This window comes from Lagenorhynchus albirostris, chromosome 10 (assembly GCF_949774975.1).
Source record: "Lagenorhynchus albirostris chromosome 10, mLagAlb1.1, whole genome shotgun sequence".
Classification (NCBI taxonomy): domain Eukaryota; kingdom Metazoa; phylum Chordata; class Mammalia; order Artiodactyla; family Delphinidae; genus Lagenorhynchus; species Lagenorhynchus albirostris.
In genome coordinates, this window is record NC_083104.1 from 48,120,224 (window position 1) to 48,141,314 (window position 21,091).

The window sequence follows — 21,091 nt, forward strand, 5'->3', positions numbered from 1 at the left end:
GAATCCATCACAGTTTACAGAAGCTGCAGGATCAGGTGCCCACCTGGCCTCACTTCCTTGCCCTTCCTTTCCCAGAGGGGACAATAAAAGCTGTACAATCACTGCTCAGGGCAAACCAGAGGTGACTCCTGAATGGATGGGAGGATGGCAACGCCCGGGCCTGCTCCCTCCCCTCACCCAGCATCCTGCCAGGTCTGAGTAATTGGTTCCTGATGGAAGCGCCACCCCGTGCCCTGCCATTTGTCCAGCCACCTGTGGCCGCTGGCAGCTCTGGCCCAACAGTCTCATCTGTCATCGGGTGACTGCTCCAGACTGAGTGAAGTTGCAAAGTTGAGATAAAGAGGCTGAACATCAAAAGGCCCCCAGTTATTCTGCAAGCTCGTGACTTGGGATAATTCCCATGGTCTGCAGAGCCAGGCTGCTGAGACAGGAGCTCTTGAGAAACTGTTTAGTCTCAACTTTCTGTCCTCCTAAATCCACAAGTAGGCAAGAGATCTTCAAAGGGTGGTGACGGGAAGAAAAGGACGATTGGTATTTTAACTGTGGCTTTCAAGATAAGGAGCTTTAAGGATCTTTCCGTCACAGTACGGAATCAAGTGCTGTGGGTGCCCTCTGGGACAGTAAGACCAGATTTTCACCAAAGTCTGCAGAGAAATGGGTGCCTGAAATATTCTGCTGCAAGTTTAATAGATAACACAGCTTCCTAAACATCTGTGATTCAAGAAATTAGAAGATTCTGATATTTAATTATTTAAGCGACCAGTACTAGGTGTTCCCTAATGCTATATAGAAATATTAATGTACATAAAGGGATGTTCTTTAATTAAGTTATTAGCATTTTCTTATATGCTCAGCACTGCATCTGGCAAATAGTAGGTGCTTAACAGATGTGTGTTGAGTGAAAATGTGCCTAGTATAGAGTAAGGGACTATACAGAGTAATCATTTGATGAACCTTTAAAAAAATCCCAATGCCCAGATCTCACCCCAGACAAATTAGATCAGGATCTCTGTAGGGTGGACCAGGCATCGGTAGTTTTTAAGGCTCCCAGGTGATTCCAATGGGCACCTAAGATCAGAACACCACTGGTCTATGGACACGAGATTCTAGTAGATAAAGTTTCTGTGTTGTTTGCTCCCCTTCTTTGACACCTCTGATTAGCCCTAAATGGGATTGGGAAGTAGGTGGAGTTTCCTCTTTTTGACAAGGGAAAGTCTCTTCCATGTCATATTTCCTGCCCAAATGTTCCTTCCCATGAATATCAGCTGCTCCAGGTGTTGAGAGACCCAGACAGCACACTGATAGATCTGCCCAACAATGGCGAGTTTTCTGTGGTTTCTAGAAACAGCAGGAGAATGAGAATTTTCAGGTTGGAATAAGCATCTGCCCCCCTTTATTAAATCCAACAGTCTTGTGCTCTGTGGGCAAGCCATTGCATTGTATCACTCCCCTCTTCAAAAACTTTCAGTGGCTCCCCACTGCCTGGGGAATGCAGTTGAGGCTTTCAAGGCCCTCCGTGGACCAGCCCAATCTCCTCTTTCAGCCTCATCTTCCTTCTACTGCCCTTGTATGTCCCCCACCCTTCCTATGAGATGGTCAGGAATCCCCAATGCACTTCAATGCCCACCAGTCACATGGGTGTGACAGAGTAGGCTGTGCCATGCACATCCTCACCACTGTGCCTAGGCTTCTTCAGCCCAAAACCAGATTCCTCTGTGTAAATGCCACCTCCCCAGTGAAGCCCTTCTGGATTCTGGCAGTGGGAACAAAGTCTACCTTCTCTATGCCTTGCGTTTCTATTAGATCACAGCCATGCTTTATGTAAACGTGAATGATGTGATATTGAAAATAGTGTGAATAAAAAATAATCACGTCTTTCATGATTTCAAAGCTGGCAAGCTCAGACAATTGTCATCTGTGTTGAAATGCTATTATTCCTGTGGCAATGCTACCCTGACAGACAGCGGGAGCCATGCTGCACTGGAAAGTTGTGCAGGAGTTGGGGGATTGCTGGGCTGTATTTTAACATTCACTGTGGTTCTTATTTCCATCTGGTTTGCATGTCCTATTGCAATATGTAGGATATAATTAGTGTTTGTTAAGTCCCACTAGTGCTGAACTAAAGGCCAGAAAGTCATCATCTTTGGAGTGGAGGCTGGATATGACAACACAAGGTAAAGAGGGTCAAACAACCACTGTAGCGTGCTGTGCTCTCATTTTTAGGAGAAAGAACATGCTCTAAGATATTAAGGAAAATGCTAAAAAAAAAAAATAGAGAAAGTAGCATTAAATGCAAAAATATGCTACAGTGGTGGTGGATTGAAGGGCTCTGAAAATGTATACTTCCAGCTTCACAGTGGTTCCCAAAGGAAAATTAATCTTAATTCTGTGAGTTTTAAATAACATTGAGACTGAGGAAGGACTCCAGTGAAAAAATAAAACAAAGCCTCGTTGAGTGTTTGCCCCACCAGTCCTGCTGCTGTCTACTGTTGGGTTGTATTTGTTGGGGCCTGACCTGAACCTCCCAAATGCCCAGTGACTTCAGGCTTTGGGGGCAAAGCCATTAATTAGTAAGAGGCAAGAATGGACCAAGGGTGATGTTGAAAGATTCAGCACTTGGGAAGAATCTTAGTCTAACCTTTGACTAATTGGTGTTTTTGTGAAAATTCAAGAATCACTCAGGCTGGGGTGAGTACGACAGGGTGTTAAAATGCAAGTTTTGGCTGAGGCATAATAGATGCCAAAATTCAGAGGAAAGCACTAAACCAGGATTTACTATGTCTGGTGGCAACAACCCAAACTATAATGTCAAGGATGTAACAGAGTCGGGAAAGGAGGATTGTTGGAGACAGATTCTGGAGAAAATGGTTTGTGGTCAGGGGAGGGTGACTGCCTTTTAAGTTAAGCTTCAGGGGACCTTGATCAGGACAGTCAGATGCAGGCCCAGGAAATGTAAGGGGAGGGGGCTGCTGGCTTTCCCCTCCTGACTCCACAAGGATCACCTGCCTTTCCAGAGACTGTCAGGGCAAAGATTCCTGAGTGGGATCTACAAGCAAGAGCCAGGGTAGGGTCACCTTTGGTCCTGTCCCAGGGCACAGTCTGGGCAGCAGGAACTGAAGGCATCTTTGGCCGCCTAGAGGCTGAGGTTGGAAGATGTGGTAAGGGAGGAAGCACAGGTGAGCCTCCCCAGTAGTAGGAGGGCGGAGGGGGTCCCCAAAGGGGAGGAGCCAGCTCTGCATACCCAGACTGAGTGAGTGCCTGCAGCAGTGCCTGGTAAGAAAGACCTTTCCTGTTTGCCTTTTACCTCTCACAACCCCTGCTGTGAGCCTGGGGGGCTCTCAGGAAAAGGGGGAAAGGGCCAGTAGAAGCACCACTGCAGGAAAGCTAGACTATTCCCGGAGAAAGGCTTCCCTCCTGCAGCCTTGCCCTGGCAGAAGGGAGGAAGCCTTAACTTGAAATCAAGTTTTGATTATTTCATGGGACAGGAGACACTTTGATTATGGATTTGTGCATTTGCTTTGAGGCTTGAAGCAACTATAGGAGCCCAAGAGAAGGGCTTTTACCAACTTTGGTCCCTGCTGTATCTGCCCTTGTCTCACACAGTGGCTGGTTGTAGTAAGTGCTCAAAGGTTTGTAGAATGAGTGAGGGACAGTGCCTGCCCTGGGCTGTTCTGCCCTACTTCCTGCACTGAGCCATGTCTGCCTCTGTCTCTAGACTGACCCTGTCTTGATGAGGTTTGAGATGGAAGACTCTCTCATTCATTCATCCCGGCCCCCTCTCAGCTTCTGCTCAGTGCTTTACATTTGATGGACATGAATGGGGTTGAGAGGAGCGATCCAGAGCCGGACCCCTTGCTCTACCTGGGGGTCAGATAGATGGCTGAGCCGGCACCTGTTATCTTGAACGATGGGGCTCATCTGAAAAGTCCGGGAGATGACCTCCTCTTTCAGAATGTGGGACCAGGAGCTCCTTCTCAGTGCCCAAGGGTGCAGTCCTCCTTGGAGGAAGTCTTGGGTTGAGCACCCTCATTTCAGAGGTGACCATGTGGGTGGGGGCCTTAGTTTTACAAGGCTCAGCCCCTTGCCTCGCTCTGCACCCCGGATTCAGTGGGTCTCCAGTCTTGGCCACATGCTAACCTGTGGTTGCACAATCGCCTTTCTCTGGTTGACCTGCAGCCCCTGGTTTCATGGTCTGCTCATCTAGTGTCTGGCCTTCCATTTTCCCGGCCTCCATTAGCCATGAGGTTCCTGATTTTGTTATCTCACCTTTTTTCTGTGGATCTTGCCTGACCTTGGGCTTCCCAGTGTTTGGTTCAGATCTCCAGACCACCTCTGGGATAGACTCAGATCCCTTGGCATGAAAGTTTGTCTTGGAGATTAAGGCAACTAGAGATAAGACATGATAACTGAATGCCTGATCCTTGATCAGACTCTGGACCAGTAAAAAAGTGGCTACAAAGTCATTTTTGGGACAACTGGAACATGGACTAGAGATTAGATAATAGCATTGTATCAGCGTTAATTTTCCTGAATTTTATAACTATACTGGGGTTATTTTAGAGAATGGCCTCATTCTTAGGAAACACATGAAGATACTTATGGGTAAAGAGGCATGATGTCTGCAACTTACTTTCAGATGGTTAAGTGGAAAAAAATCATACATAGAAAGAGAATGATAAAATAAATGAGTCAGAGCGTCAAGACTGAGTGAATCTGGGTAAAGGGTATACAGGAGTTCCTTGCACTATTCTTTGTAACATTTCTGTTAAGTTTAAAATCATTTCCAAATAAAAATTCAAATAAAAAGGTTGCCTTGGGTATCCAGCCTATACAGTCAAAGCTTGTATCTCCCTATTCACCCACCTAAGTACCTCTCCTTCCAGCCCAGCTATCGGCCAAGGGCTACCCAGATGGTACTTCAATGCACCTGTGGATTCTGGCTTGTGGAGGCAGCTCATGACCCCAGAGTCTCTCTCAAGCACCCTTGGCTCTACTGGAGAGAGAGAGGCAGGAGCACAGTCCTGAGGGAAGACATCACTACTGCACTGTGCCCTTCCCTATCTGTCCACTCAGCTCCTAGGACAAGCCCTCTCTTGAGGACCATCTCTTGGGGGCCTCCACCAACAGGCTTAGCCGGGCCCTCAGGCTGCAGGTGTCCTGTCCTCGCATCAAGGGATGCTGGGGTACATCCATGAGAAGCCACTGACCACAGAGGACACTTGTGAACTAACCAACCACATAAGCTTGGGCTGGAATCCTGACCTCTCCAGGCCTGTCTCTCCTCAGCTGTAAAATCATTTACCTCTGACTGGATGAACCCCTAGTCCTTCCCAGCTCTCTCTGAGCTGGTGTCTGCACAAGCGGAACTAGACAAGCACCATCCTTGAGAGACCTGATTCTATGCAGCAGTTTGGGGCTTTATCACTGAGCGGTTCCTTCCTCCTCGGCGTTTTGGGCATCATCATCAAAGCATGACCAGGGCATGACCTTTCTTGGTCCCATAAATCTTTCATCTTTGGAAAAAATTTAAATCCCCCTTACCTCTGAGCAGTAACGATGAAGCTAAGAACTTCCTCTTCCCCAGACAGGTGGCTTGTATCAAAGATCACGCTGAATTCATACTATGGGAAAAGAAAGTGACATTTGGCATCAGCCAGCATTCCAAACTTAAACACCACAATCTTCTGCAGTTTATGACCTCTGGATGCTCATTTGCACGGCAAGCTTTATTCTGTGTGCATTTCTCTCTGACGGTCAGGCCAGAGATACAACTTTAGCAATAAAACCCAGAGCCCACTCTGGCGAGAGGCACGCTGTTCTTTTCAGCAACTGAGGTTTTCGTTAGGAAGCGATACACTTGAACTCTTAAACCAGGACTTCCTAAATTTCACTCACGTACCATCATCCCAGTTTTTGCCACATCTGCTTATCATATCACCTGTGATATGTACTTTGTATTTTTATTGCCTCACTCTTGCTGTTTAAAGACTATTTTAAAGAGAAGAATTTATATCACTATCACAGATGGGAATCCAGGATCACTTGCCATAAAGAGGAGGTCATCATAAAAATAAACATAATGGAAACAAAGGGATGTTGAATTCTGTTGCCTGCTGAAGGCTCTGGGCCTAAGGTCTGCTCTATTTTGATAAAAGGGAGATTAACGACTGATAGGGAGGTGTTAGAGATATTGTAGAGCTACTGGAGAATTTCTCCCACAAAAAGTTAGGATTGAAAGAGTGTTGAAAAGGTAATAAATTTCTGTTAGAGTCAACGTGGTTTAGTGCTATGTCCATGTATCACCTAAAATCATCTCATGAGCCACCCAAAATCATCTCAGGTACTCCCAGTGGTGGGCACCCTGTGATTCGGGGAACACTGCTCCAAGCAAATGGTTTTCACCATATACACACTGGGCAAGCGTGGGAATCAGGAAGGACCCCTTGGGCAGGGCTTATAGAGCCAGGCCCTACCACAAACTATGTGATCTTGGCCAAGATACTCGATCTCTTTGCTTTTCAATAAAAAAAGAAGAGGGTGGACAAAATGATCCTTAAATTCCATCAAGTTCTGAGAGTCTATGACTTATTTAATATCTAAATATTTGTTCCTTTATGACGTCATTTCGTTCCTTTATGAAGAATTCTAGGCAATGGTCTAACTTTGCAACACTGGATTCTACTGAACTGAATGCTACCTGAAAGTAATTAACACTGGATCATGACTTTGGACCATCAACTAGAGTGGATGCTGGACATCCCTTTCTAGACAGAAATTTCTGTTGCAGTGAGACCTGTCAGCTTACAGTGAGGGTGGGGCATGGAGACAGGACAGGAAACAGAGCTGGAGGACCCAAAGGAAGGGAAAGTCAAGGGTCTCATTGCAGCAGAGTCTGAACTGGCAGGAGATCTGAATTAAACCCTCTAAAGATCAAAGTGAGGTAAGAAGCAGAAGATTTGAGCACAAAGCCAAAATGAGAGCCAGAGGCCTGGGAGAACAGAAGGTCAGGGACTGGGCAGGCTGGTCATGAGAGACAGAAACATGCAGCCAGTGAAGTAAGTAGATAGTGTGGTCATGAGGCTTAGCAGGTGGTCTGGAGCCTGATGACCCACAGGGTCTGAGGGCAGGGGAGGACAAGCCAGGCTGTGGATAGAGGGAGCCCCACCCCTGCTGGGTCGCTTCTGGGGCTTTCTCCAGGGACTCACCCCCAGAGCCCTGCCTCCAGGACCAGCCTTGCTACAGGCCTTCACTTTTGCATGTGGAGGAAGGCAGTGACATTGCCAAGCTGGAAAAAAAATCCAACATCCAACATCCATACTTCTGTTGGCTCTGTGACTATTTTGAGAGAGAATGAATTTTAACAAAATTTAAGGCCCCAGAAGTCAAGGTTACTTTATTTTCATTGTATTCATTTATTCACTTTCTCTTTATGGGACGTGATCCTGGATCCATCTGCAACAAGTTTTCCTTTTAAAATATCTTTAAAACTAGCAAGACACACCTTAGGTTTGAGGGAAGGAGGCTGGATTTTACAACAAAATGTCTACTTTTTCTTTTTTTCGGTACGCGGGCCTCTCACTGCTGTGGCCTGTCCCGTTGCAGAGCACAGGCTCCGGACGCGCAGGCTCAGTGGCCATGGCTCACGGGCCCAGCCGCTCCGCGGCATGTGGGATCTTCCCGGACAGAGGCACGAACCCGTGTCCCCTGCATCGGCAGGCAGACTCTCAACCACTGCGCCACCAGGGAAGCCCAAAATGGCTACTTTTAAAGTGTTTCAATTAAGTCTATTTCCTGTTGCTCAAAAGATTTCAATAAAATGTGTGTGTGTGTGTGTGTGTGTGTGTGTGTGTGTGCGCGCGCGCGCGCGCATTGAGTGCCATATTTTACTACAGGCAATGATGCCCAGCATTCAGGGTCCTCCTCCTGCATCCTCACCCTACCTGGAATCTCACAGGACTTGGCCCATATTCTGCCAGCTTTCCTGAGGGCAGCCACCACTTGGGGCTTCCCTTCTCCTGGGATGAATGTGGACAGAATGAGGATCAGAGCCAGAAAAAAGGCTGATGAATCACAGATATAAGAGCTACCACAGTTTGGAGCAGGTATATTCAATGAGGCGAAGGGATTCAAGTGATTTGCTAAGAAATGAGCAAATCTTCCTTACTAGAATATTCTCACAACTGCTTTGCAAACAGCTCCTATGTACTGAGACCAAAAAGCCTTAGAGATTAAAATGATCCAATTCTATGACATAGGCAGGATAAAAGGATTAAACTTTCTTTTTCTTATTTTTAGGAAGGGAAAAAAGGTAGACAAAGGAATATAAAATTTCATTCAAATCATAGCAGGGAAAACAGCTTCCATTTAAAAAGGCAGAACTGGTCTTTTAGAGTCTAGTTTTACCTCCAAAAATCATATCTTCTACGTCTTTGCATCTCTTTATAATGATGGCACATACTAGAATGTTCCATGAATCTCCGAATATGCTAAACCATATTATTGTTTGAGCTTAGAAAATTTGGCTCCTTATAAATACCAAAGTGACTGTACTTTCTTGTACTTTTCTGAAAAAATGAAGTGCAATACAATTATTTATATTTTAAGAGGACTCTTCAAAAATTGTGAGTTCCCGGGGGGCGACAGCCAGGACTGTAGATCACTAGCCCAGACCACATCTTCTCCTATGTTGTCCCAGGGACTCAAAGTGGCATGGGATGTCCCAGAAAATAAAATGTTAAGAGGCCAACCAGATGGTGCTTGACAAAGTACAAAGGCCGTGGCATGTGTCTCACATCTGTGGTATGTCACATGGATCAAGGGGAAGGACCACATGTCCACGACGCCCCGGAACAGACTTGGAGATGGCCATGGACAAGGCTGGCTGTGCCCAGGCAGGGCTTTGCTGGCCACCCTGCTGCAGTGGGGTGTGGACAAAACCTTGGGGAGGCAGTTGCAGAATGAGTGGCTGGTGGGAAGGGCCAGGGGTGCTGCCAAGGAAGTGCCCCGTCCCTGCCCCTTACCTTCGACTTCGACCTCATGAAAGGGAATCCCACACTGCATTTGAGGAAGTCCGATTCCAGCAGTTCACAGGAAATGCCCATTTCCTCCTGAAAGACAAAAAGTACCAACAGATGGGCTGGCTGCACCAGGACAAGTGTGTGGAGGAGCCCCAGGGAGGCAAATCCAGGCTTCAGCAGACATGGTCCTGCTATAGGGAAGTTCTCAGACAACAGCCACTGTTGGCTGTGCTGGAATGAGGAGCCTCTGACAGGCCAAGTCCCCATCCTCCTCTGACTGCCCACTCGCCCTGCCGCCACACTTGCCAGAGGTTCTCTGGGAAGACAGTGCAGAGGACAAAACCACTCTTCATTCTTTTTTTTTCTTTATTATGTTTGTTATTGTATATCAGAGTTTCCCTAACTGTGTTCTGTAAAACATTAGTTCTGTGGGTATTACATTTTAAAAAAGGGTTTTGGGGTCAAAACGTTTGGAAGATGTAGGGATAAAAACAGTTAAAAATGTGATTTTTTTTTAAAGCAATTATTTTTTTTTTGTATTTTATTTTGTTTTTTTTATACAGCAGGTTCTTATTAGTAAGAACACTCTTCATTCTTAATCAGCCCTTTGGCTCTAATCCCTAGTGCTCTCCTGGAGAAATGGGACAGCCCACACGTGAGCTGGATGCCTCCTTAGGTTTGCATTAAAAGGCATCCAAGTTGCCTTTCTGGCTCACACCCTAATCTTGCCTTTCAAAACCTTACTAGTTGAGGAAAAATAAACGCTAAGAAAATCGCACCAAGGAAAACACAGGGATTCCTTCTACAGCATGAAGCAATGAGGGCTGAGCTGCACCCTCAGCAAGGCTTCCCAGGGTGGGGGTGGGTGCAAGGGCAAGGAGAGGGTTCCCAGCATAGCTGGCCTGGGCTGGACTCTACAGACAGGCACGAGAAAACCAGGAAAGGGGCCGTGGGGAGCTGCCATCTTACCACCTGCACACATAGTTTACAACCAAAGTCAAAGAAAAGCAGGAGGCTCTTCATAATCCACAGGGCCTCTCCGAGTCACTGAGACCAAATCAAGACTTCTGAGGGGAGACAGAATGTTTGCAGATATGGGAAAAGGAGAAGGCACAGAACAGAACTAGCACTGGCTGAACGTCTAGAAGCTGGGGTGCTGGAGTTCAATGAGGTCATGTGACTTCCTCAAGGTCATTCTTTGTTTTTTTTCTTTTTTTTTGGGTACGCCGGCCTCTCACTGTTGTGACCTCTCCTGTTGCAGAGCACAGGCTCTGGACGCGCAGGCTCAGCGGCCATGGCTCACAGGCCTAGCCACTCCGCGGCATGTGGGATCTTCCCGGACCGGGGCACAAACCCATGTCCCCTGCATCGGCAGGCGGACTCTCAATCACCGCGCCACCAGGGAAGCCCCCAAGGTCATTCTTGACTGACTCTAAAACCTACCTCCTTCCCCTACCAAGGCCCTGATCTTCTCAAGGGCCTTGGCAACTCTGCAACACACAACGGCAGCCAAAAGGAACCAACCTGTGTGGATTCTGGCTCTGAAATGTCACCCATGCTCCCTCCTCCAATTTCCAAGACCTGCACCTCAGCCCAGACCCACACTTCCAGGTAGATGGGTGAAATAAAAAAAGTTTAAGTTGTGTGTCTAATCAGAAAAAAAAAAAATGTGAGCACTTACCACAACATACCTACTTAGTTACATGTTATACACATATACTGTTACACTAATATATTATGAACATTATCAAACACAAAAAGTAGAAATGACAAAAAACAAATAACTCATCTGTGGGATTAGAAGTCAAGATAATAATTGGCGGGTGGCAAGTGGAAGGGAGTTCTCGGGGTGCTGGGGATGTTCTCAGGTGTGATCATTGTGAAAATTCACTGAGCTGGGCCCCTAATGATTTGTGTACTTTTGTCTGTTTTCTAAACATCAATAAAACTTTATTTAGAAAATAGCAACAAAGCAACAGCAACACAAACAACCCGAAATACAAGGAAATAAAACATAGGAGATATATAAATATAAAAGGGAACTGTAGCTTATCTTTCAGCATTCAATCTAGATATCTAATGGGGATAACTGATCTCAGTAACTGTTAAGTTTTCTAACTGTACTCCATGACCTTAGTCAGCATCCCTCATGTGGGCTTGGGACCTCCTGCATTAAAATTGGTTTGGGATCGCCTTAAAAAATACAGATTCCCAGGCCACGCCCCAGTGGTCTGAGTATACTCTGGGATTGTGGGGCCTGAGATAAGCATTTTCAATTCATGGTAGGTGATACAGTAAGTGTTCCACTGTGCAATGCTTTGGGAGCCACTGCTATGAGTTTGCCTTTTTTTTCGTCCATTCTACAGGCTGCTTGAGGAATCTTCTTAAAATGCCTCTCTCCATTATGAACATAATAAAGCTCAAAATCTTAACACTGGCATCCATTTGGCCCCTACCTCTCTGAGCACATATGTCACTATTCTACAAATATCCTTTTCTTGGTCTCATTTCCACACTTTCCACACTTTTGCCTAGTTTTTCCCACTGTCAGGAACACCTTTCCTCAGCACTTCTTCCAAGGTTTCCTTCACCCATCTTGCCCCAAACACTCGTGGGTGGTAGGTAAGTTTGCATATCTAATATGGGCATGGCACAGGACTTGGAACGGACCCTGAGCATCCATTGAGTGGCTGAGTCATCACATCACCTCCCAAGATCAGCACTGAGGACACAGATCTGAATGACACTAGTCCCTGTCCTTGAAGAGCTCACAGCTTAGAAGGGGGACATCTTCCAGCAGAGAAACAGACATTTACAGGGCAGTGTGAGGGGCTGCTCTTGGAATCTCGAGAACATGCAGCGGCAATCTCAATAAGGAAAACCAGTGAATGATTTCTCAAATGCTGTCTCATGAACTGCATGGCCCAAAGATTGGTCCTAATGATTCACTGTTGGTGGCCTCTTGTCACCATCCTCTTCCTTATAATTCCTCACCCAAGAAGCAATATCCACAACTGGCCCAAGTACAAGCTACTCTAAATCCTAGCTAACTGGCCTGTGGGCATTAGAGGCAGTGAGCTCAAGCCTAGGTGACCTTAACTCCCTGGGACAGTCTTGGTTTATGTCTGTTGTCCTGGTGTAATTACTCTCAAGAGCATCCCAGGATATACATAAATTATATTACTCAACCCAGTTCCAAAGCTCAATATCTCACTGGAAATCCCTTTTAAACCAGGACAGAGGTTTTCAATTTAAGTCAAAGGTCTATCCGTTCTCAAAGATTTATCACCCCGAAGACTTCTTCAGGTTTTACATGGATGTGAAGGACTCACTAGGCTTTAAAAATTTACTCTGGAAATTGAGGGGACCTCCGTTTACTCAGCTTTGATCTAAGACTGCTTTTGATTGTCTGAGAACTGCTGAACTACTTTATTTTTGTTAATTCCAAAATGCGAGGAAATAACATTTAAACCAGCATTTATTGCATTATTCCACATCTCTCTTCCACCCTACTCAGTCTAATAGAAATGACAGAATTCCGGTTGGATCTTGGGGTGGGGGACAAGCAAAAAGAGTGAAAACCAAAGACATCTGTAGGAATGAAAGCGCTCAGTATATGGTCATGACTCACACGCTCCCGGACGCTGCAACAGGGAAGAATGTCATGGATCACCCTTCTGCGCCTGTCAGCACCAGAACAGCCCTCCCATGGCTATGTAAGTCCCCTTGACTGAAAGGCTTTAATTCCGTTTTCCACCCTTCACTGCAGCTATGAGGCAAAGAGGCCCCCAGAGCATGGGCTTCAGCAAACACTGTGACTGCTGGTGTGGATGGCACAAGATCTGCACCCAGAACCCCTTTACTAGATGACTTCCAGTCCCTGGCTGAATGGGAGCTGCTTTGCCTGGGAGGTTATAACACCCTTCCTCTGCAGCCTATGATTGACATGGGTGCAAAAGGCTGCCCCTTTGCCTCAAGGTGAGACGAGCTGTGCTGTGCAACTCATGTTCCAGAGCCCCCGTGGGATTAGGCTGAGAGCACATACCTGTTTGCCTCTCTCTTCTGCCCCATTCTGTTCCCTTCACTCCTTTTCTCCCAAGAGCATTTCTGCAGTAAATCATTTGCCCAGGAATCCCCATCTCAGGTTCTTCTCCGGTGAACCTGACTTCAGACAATACTCTTTATAGATGAGGCTGCTAGCACTGAGAGCTTCTGGAAAGTACTGGGCATTTGTTCCCAGGTGGGGAGAGGCAATGGGAGGGGAACCCTCACATGCTAACGAATGTTGTTCAAACCCATACTAACCCAAGGAAAAACTTTCTAACTACTGGTTATAAAGTCAGCATAGCTGCCCCCATCAGGGAGCACTTAATCTCAAAGCAGTATCAGCACCCCCTTTGCTCTGGTTTTAGATCCTGCCTGGGGCATAACCTTAAAAAACAGGGTCACTATGGAGCTAGGTACCACCCCCGCCCACCTCCACCCCCACTCCATAGTCAGGCAGGCATCCTGTAGTCAGAGAAGTCTCAGGGAACCTTTAAAAGATGAATGTTGGGGTGATGTAGCTAAACTAGCTGTGCCCTGGCTTTAGACAGCATCAGGAATAGTGATCTAGTGGGGGAACGGTGCTTTTTACCTCTGCCAGGCACGTGGTACCCCACCAGGAGGTACATGGGGGAGATTCTAGGGACAAGGCTTCTCCGTGGCTCTGATTCCTTCTGTGCCTCAATCATTGCTTACATTGACTTTAGCTTGGAGAACTTACCTTCAGCACTGTTGCAAGACTTATGATTACCAGCTCTCAGCTGATGGGGAATGTGGACCAGTGAATAGACTGTCTACCCTTTGGCCCTGATTGCCAGACAGTGTAGAATCTGATTATCCAACTCATATGCAGTGCAAATCTACTAAAACCTGTTGCAAAGGTGCAGGCTTTCATGAAATCAATGAAAGTGATGCTCAGAAACTGCTCAAACCACTCAAAGCCTCTGATTAAGTCTGGATCTGGCAGAGTTAGATCAGTTAACAACTGTTGAAGAAGTCAAAATTATCCTTGGATGATAACACTTTAAGATGCTTGAGAAGATAAGGCTTTAAATTTAAAAGATCAAGAGAAGTGTTTGGGAAAAATGTACCATCATAAAAACGACCTTTCTGTGATTGTTCTAAAAAAAAAAAGGCAAACTATGAAGCAAAGAATGTTACCTTATAATAGGAATATTCACATCCAAAAGCTGCCTACCCAGGACTCAGTTACTTCTTTCATTTCAGAAATTAATGCACTGCTATTTTAAAGATGCTAATAAAGCAAATAAACTTTTGCCTTGGGTCTAAGTATCCTTGACCATTATTATTACAAGAGCTGTTACGTGTAGAATAACATAAACTTATTTTCATAATCTTTAGTTTCATTTTTCAAGTAAAGTCCCAATCAAAACTTAAAAGAAAAAATTTTAATATGAAATTCTGGACCCTATTTTAAGAAGATTCACAAAACTGGCCATTTTCCCAGTCCCACTTTTCCTTGGCTAGCAGACACATCCAATTCCATAAAATGCTATCAAGGTTTCTCCCCAGAGATTGAGTAATTCAGTTTAAATTTTCTAAATTTTTTGTTTTACTAAGACACATTACTCTCAGGATCAGAAAAACATCAATTAACATTTTTTTTTAGAACACAAGATTAAAGCCTACTTGGTTTCTGCATGTTCGTCTCTATATTCTCAGTACCGGGCACTCAGTAGCTCCCTAGTTTGCACTTAGTACTTCAACAAGCCTTGGCTCTTCGGGGATTCAGATGAAGGGACTTCAAGAGGCAGCTTATTTGCTGGTCTGCCTGGCATGGGAGATGCTTGCCTTGGCAAAGGTCCTCTCTTTTCCAGACATACCTCGGCTGTCCTGGCCCTGAGAGTTTGGCCAGCGGAGCCAAGCTCCAGCCCTGCTTGTAATATGCAGTGTGGCTGGCAGGAAGAAATCAGATCATGAAGTTAGTGAGCCTCCTTGGCCTTCAGGCTCCTTCTTCCCATTCACACAGCATTCGACTTTATTCTGGAGCCAAACTTGCTCTGACCACCAACGCAGTGCCCTGTGGGAGGAGCAAATCCGCAAATCTGGTCAGGGCTTAACGCTGGGCTCCAGGGAGAGTGTGAAGTTTATCTTCCCGTTTGCTACTTCCTCCTGTGTTTGTCAAACTGAGATGACCCTTCATGTTCTATGTCTGACTGAAGTTTGGTATTCATCTAAGACCCCCTTCCTTTCTTCCAGCCACGTGAGGTGTGACCCGTGAGCTGATAAGCTCTGTGTTAACTCAGTTAATAGAGAATTCAGGGAAATTCTGGAAGCACTTGATCCCAATTCTCTAATTAACTGAGGAGTCAAAGGTGAGCAGGGGTTCTCAATAACCTGGCCCAGTGAGCTAATAGAAAGAGTTTATTCCCTGGAAATACTTTATTGGCCCCACTCAAGGATGAGTCAGCCTGAGCCTCACCAGAAAAAACAGTGCTATTCCTAGACGGGAATCCTTTGGGACAGGGCCCATGGAATTCCTCAGCATGCAGAAAAGCACACGGTATGCAGCATAGAAAGTGCACAAGCTTTGGCATCGGTGTCCCAATTGATTTGCTCGGATATGTAACAGCTATGGGTCATCAGACAAACAGGCTGCCCTTTCTACAAGCCTCCATTTTCTCACCTGAAAAATGAAGCCATAACACCTGCCTTATAGGACTGGGGCTGGCCTGCCAGGGTGGATGGTTGTAAAGACGGAGTCCACAGATGGCCCCTACTCAGTAATAGCTTGTTACATGCCAGGTAGCTCCTCTTTTTATGCCCATTTTACAAGGAGGAAACTGGAACACAGAGAAGTTATAGCACTTGCCCAGGATTTCCCAGCTGCCAATGTAAGAATGAACCAGAGGGGGCCTGAGGCGGGGAACCCCAAACAACGCACAGACAAGGTCCCCTCTTCCCCATCCCCCGAAGAACCCACAGAAACTGAGCCTGAGCAGGTGGGCAGCATAAACCCAATGAATGGAGCGTGTGGCCTTTAAGGAACCTGGAGTACACGGGATGCCAGGACAGATGCCAATCGTGGCTAATAGCCTAGCAAGGCTGGAGCACTGGTTTACAGGCCCTGCCGGATAGGGGCTGGCAACCAGCAGTCTGAGGGAACAGAGGTGATTACCAGCACACATGGGGGTTCCAAGGCAAGTGCTACAAAGCAAGTGCCTTTTTAAACTTTTGTCTAAACCCCCATTTGGAAGTAAAGGCCCAGACTATTCTGGGTTTCTTCTTTCCAAGCTTAAAAAAGTAAAGCAAGCAAGAGCTAGAGTCAAAACAAATGCTTGAGACAGATGAACCACATAACTGTTAAAGCCAAAATCCCCTCCGAAGCTAAGGAGTGCTGAATTTGGAGCGTGCACTTTGAACAACCCTGTACCCATCACAGGCAGTGGGAAGTCAGCTGTCCCAGGAGGAGCAATTTTCTTATCAAAGTGGAGACAAGGGAGGCTCCTCCCAAACAGTCCTCTTGGCGCTACGGATGCTTTAAAATGAGTAAAAATCATATTGCATTTAAAAAAACCAACACAAATCAGAAATGACTTGAATAAGCTTATTCCTGTAACATGCTCCTCCTGTGCATTACATCAACCCCTAATCGTGTATTTTCCCAACATGAAGACAAATCAAAACACTTCCATAAATGCTGATGACTGCCCCCTTTGGGATGGCAGGAAAACTAAAGAATCTAAACAAACAAATAAATAAAAATAAACCCACCATCCCAGCCCCCATTCACCCCAGCGGGTGAGCAGACAAGCCTCTCAGGCTGGAGCTGTCCATCCTTTTTTTTATTTCTGGTAAGGAGCGAAGGAGATCTCCTCCAACACCCAGCGCTAAGGCAACATTTCCAATTTGAATATTCCATTGGTCAGGCTGCTGCAGGCGGCCAGGCTTTAGCAAGACCAGCTGGGTGGCTGACAGAGCCTTGGTGCTCCAGCCGGGTGTCAGGCCCATGCCTCTGAGGTGGGAGAGCCAAGCTCAGGACATAGGTCCACCAGAGACCTCCTGACCCCACATAATATCAAATGGTGAAAGCTCTCTCAGAGATCTCCATCTCAACGCTAAGACCCAGCTCCATTCAACAACCAGCAAGCTACAGTGCTGGACACCCTATGCCAAACAACTAGCAAGACAGGAACACAACCCCACCCATTAGCAGAGAGGCTGCTTAAAATCATAATAAGGTCACAGACACCCCAAAACACACCACTGGACGTGATCCTGCCCACCAGAAAGACAAGATCCAGCCTCATCCACCAGAACACAGGCACCAGTCCCCTCCACCAGGAAGCCTACACAACCCACTGAACCAACCTTACCTACTGGGGGCAGACACCAAAAACAGTGGGAATTACGAACCTGCAGCCTGCAGAAAGGAGACCCCAAACACAGTAAGTTAAGCAAAATGAGAAGACAGAGAAATACACAGCAGATGAAGGAGCAAGGGGAAAACCCACCAGACCACACAAATGAAGGGGAAATAGGCAGTCTACCTGAAAAAGAATTCAGAATAATGATAGTAAAGATGATCCAAAATCTTGGAAAGAGAATGGAGAAAATACAAGAAACGTTTAACAAGAACCCAGAAGAACTAAAGAGCAAAGAAACAATGATGAAAAACACAATAAATGAAATTACAAATTCTCCAGAAGGAATCAGTAGCAGAATAACTGAGGCAGAAGAATGCATAAGTGACCTGGAAGATAAAATAGTGGAAATAACTACTGCAGAGCAGAATAAAGAAAAAAGAATGAAAAGAACTGAGGACAGTCTCAGAGACCTCTGGGACAACATTAAACGCACCAACATTCGAATTATAGGGATACCAGAAGAAGAAGAGAAAAAGAAAGGGACTGAGAAAATATTTGAAGAGATTATAGTTGAAAATTTCCTAATATGGGAAAGGAAATAGTTAATCAAGTCCAGGAAGGACAGAGAGTCCCATACAGGATAAACTCAGGGAGAAACACGCCAAGACACATATTAATCAAACTATCAAAAATTAAATACAAAGAAAAAATATTAAAAGCAGCAACGGAAAAGGAACAAATAACACACAAGGGAATCCCCATAAGGTTAACAGCTGATCTTTCAGCAGAAATTCTGCAAGCCAGAAGGGAGTGGCAGGACATATTTAAAGTGATGAAGGAGAAAATCCTACAGCCAAGGTTACTCTACCCAGCAAGGATCTCATTCACATTTGATGGAGAAATTAAAACCTTTACAGACAAGCAGAAGCTAAGAGAATTCAGCACCACCAAACCAGCTTTACAACAACTGCTAAAGGAACTTCTCTAGGCAGGAAACACAAGAGAAGTTAAAGACCTACAATAACAAACCCAAAACAATTAAGAAAATGGTAACAGGAACATACATATCGATAACTACCTAAAATTTAAATGGATTAAATGCTCCAACCAAAAGACACAGACTGGCTGAATGGATACAAAAACAAGACCTGTATATATGCTGTCTACAGGAGACCCAGTTCAGACCTAGGGACACATACAGACTGAAAGTGAGGCGATGGAAAAAGTTGTTCCATGCAAATGGAAATCAAAAGAAAGCTGGAGTAGCAATTCTCATATCAGACAAAATAGACTTTAAAATAAAGACTATTACAAGAGACAAAGAAGGACACTACACAATGATCAAGGGACCAATCCAAGCAGAAGATATAACAATTGTAAATATTTATGCACCCAACATAGGAGCACCTCAATACTTAAGGCAAATGCTAACAGCCATAAAAGGGGAAACCAACAGTAACACAATAAAAGTAGGGACTTTTAACATCCCACTTTCACAAATGGACAGGTAATCCAAAATGAAAATAAATAAGGAAACAAAAGCTTTAAGTGATACATTAAACAAGATGGATTTAATTGATATTTATAGGACATTCCATCCAAAAACAACAGAATACACTTTCTTCTCAAGTGCTCATGGAACATTCTCTGGATAGATCATATCTTGGGTCACAAATCAAGCCTTGGTAAATTTAAGAAAATGGAAATCGTATCAAGTATCTTTTCTGACTACAACGCTATGAGACTAGATATAATCACAGGAAAAAATCTGTTAAAAATACAAACACATGGAGGTTAAACAATACACTACTAAACAACGAAGAGGTTACTGAGAAAATCAAAAACTACCTAGAAAGAAATGACAAGGAAAACATGACGAACCAAAACCTACGGGATGCAGCAAAAGCAGTTCTAAGAGGGAAGTTTACAGCAATACAATCCTACCTCAAGAAACAAGAAACAACACAAATCAACAACCTAACCTTACACCTAAAGCAATCAGAGAAAGAAGAACAAAAAACCCCAAAGTTAGCAGAAGGAAACAAATCATAAAGATCAGAGCAGAAATAAATGAAAAAGAAATGAAGGAAACAATAGCTAAGATCAATAAAACTAAAAGCTGGTTCTTTTAGAAGATAAACAAAATTGATAAACCATCAGCCAGACTCATCAAGAGGAAAAGGGAGAAGACTCAAATCAACAGAATTAGAAATGAAAAAGGAAAAGCAAAAACTGACATTGCAGAAATACAAAGGATCATGAAAGATTACTACAAGCAACTCTATGCCAATAAAACAGACAACCTGGAAGAAATGGACAAATTCTTAGAAAAGCACAACCTACTGAGACTGAACCAGAAAGAAACAGAAAATATAAACAGACCAATCACAAGCACTAAAATTGAGACTGTGATTAAAAATCTTCCAACAAACAAAAGCCCAGGACCAGATGGCTTCACAGGCGAATTCTATCAAACATTTAAAGAAGAGCTAACACCTGTCCTTCTCAAACTCTTCCAAAATATAGTGGAGGAAGGAACACTCCCAAACTCATTCTATGAGGTCACCATCACCCTGATACCAAAACCAGACAAAGATGTCACAAAAAAAAACTACAGGCCAATATCACTGATGATCATTGATGCAAAAGTCCTCAACAAAATACTAGCAAACAATCCAAAAGCACATTTAAAGGGTCATACACCATGATCTAGTGGGATTTATCCCAGGAATGCAAGGATTCTCCAATATATGCAAATCAATCAATGTGATAAACTGTATTAACAAACTGAAGGAGAAAAACCATATGATCATCTCAGTAGATGCAGAGAAAGCTTTGACAAAATTCAACACCCATTTATGATAAAAACACTCCAGAGAGTAGGCATAGAGGGAACTTATCTCAACATAATAAAGGCCATATATGACAAACCCACAGCCAACATCGTTCTCAATGGTGAAAAACTGAAACCATTTCCACTAAGATCAGGAACAAGACAAGGTTGCCCACTCTCACCACTCTTATTCAACATAGTTTTGGAAGTTTTAGCCACAGCAATCAGAGAAGAAAAAGAAATAAAAAGAATCCAAATTGGAGAAGAAGTAAAACTGTCACTGTTTGCAGATGACACGATACTAGACATAGAGAATCCTAAAGATGCCACCAGAAAACTACTAGAGCTAATCAATGAATTTGGTAGAGTAGCAGGATACAAAATTAAGGCACAGAAATCTCTTGCATTCCTATACACTAATGATGAAAAATCTGAAAGTGAAATCAAGAAAACACTCCCATTTACCATTGCAACAAAAAGAATAAAATATCTAGGAATAAACCTACCTAAGGAGACAAAAGACCTGTATGCAGAAAACTGTAAGACACTGATGAAAGAAATTAAAGATGATACAAACAGATGGAGAAATATACCATGTTCTTGGATTGGAAGAATCAACATTGTGAAAATGACTATACTACCCAAAGCAATCTACAGATTCAGTGCAATCGCTATCAAACTACCAATGGCATTTTTCTCAGAACTAGAAAAAAAAATTCACAATTTGTAATGGAAACACAAAAGACCCTGAATAGCCAAAGCAATCTTGAGAAAGAAAAATGGAGCTGGAGGAATCAGGCTCCCTGACTTCAGACTATACTACAAAGCTACAGTAATCAAGACAGTATGGTACTGGCACAAAAACAGAA

The 21,091-nt window shown here is 44.5% G+C and overlaps 1 protein-coding gene across 1 annotated transcript in view; it reads right to left on the bottom strand.

Annotated features, from left to right (window-relative positions):
• The window catches only part of ITGA9 (integrin subunit alpha 9), a 350,494-nt gene that overhangs the window by 70,317 nt on the left and 259,086 nt on the right, over positions 1-21,091 (bottom strand). The window contains exons 19-20 of the mRNA XM_060163908.1: positions 9,021-9,107; positions 5,542-5,621 (exon numbers count right to left, since the gene is read on the bottom strand). Coding sequence (XP_060019891.1) covers positions 5,542-5,621; positions 9,021-9,107 — 167 coding nt within the window. The remainder of the gene's footprint in view (positions 1-5,541; positions 5,622-9,020; positions 9,108-21,091) is intronic.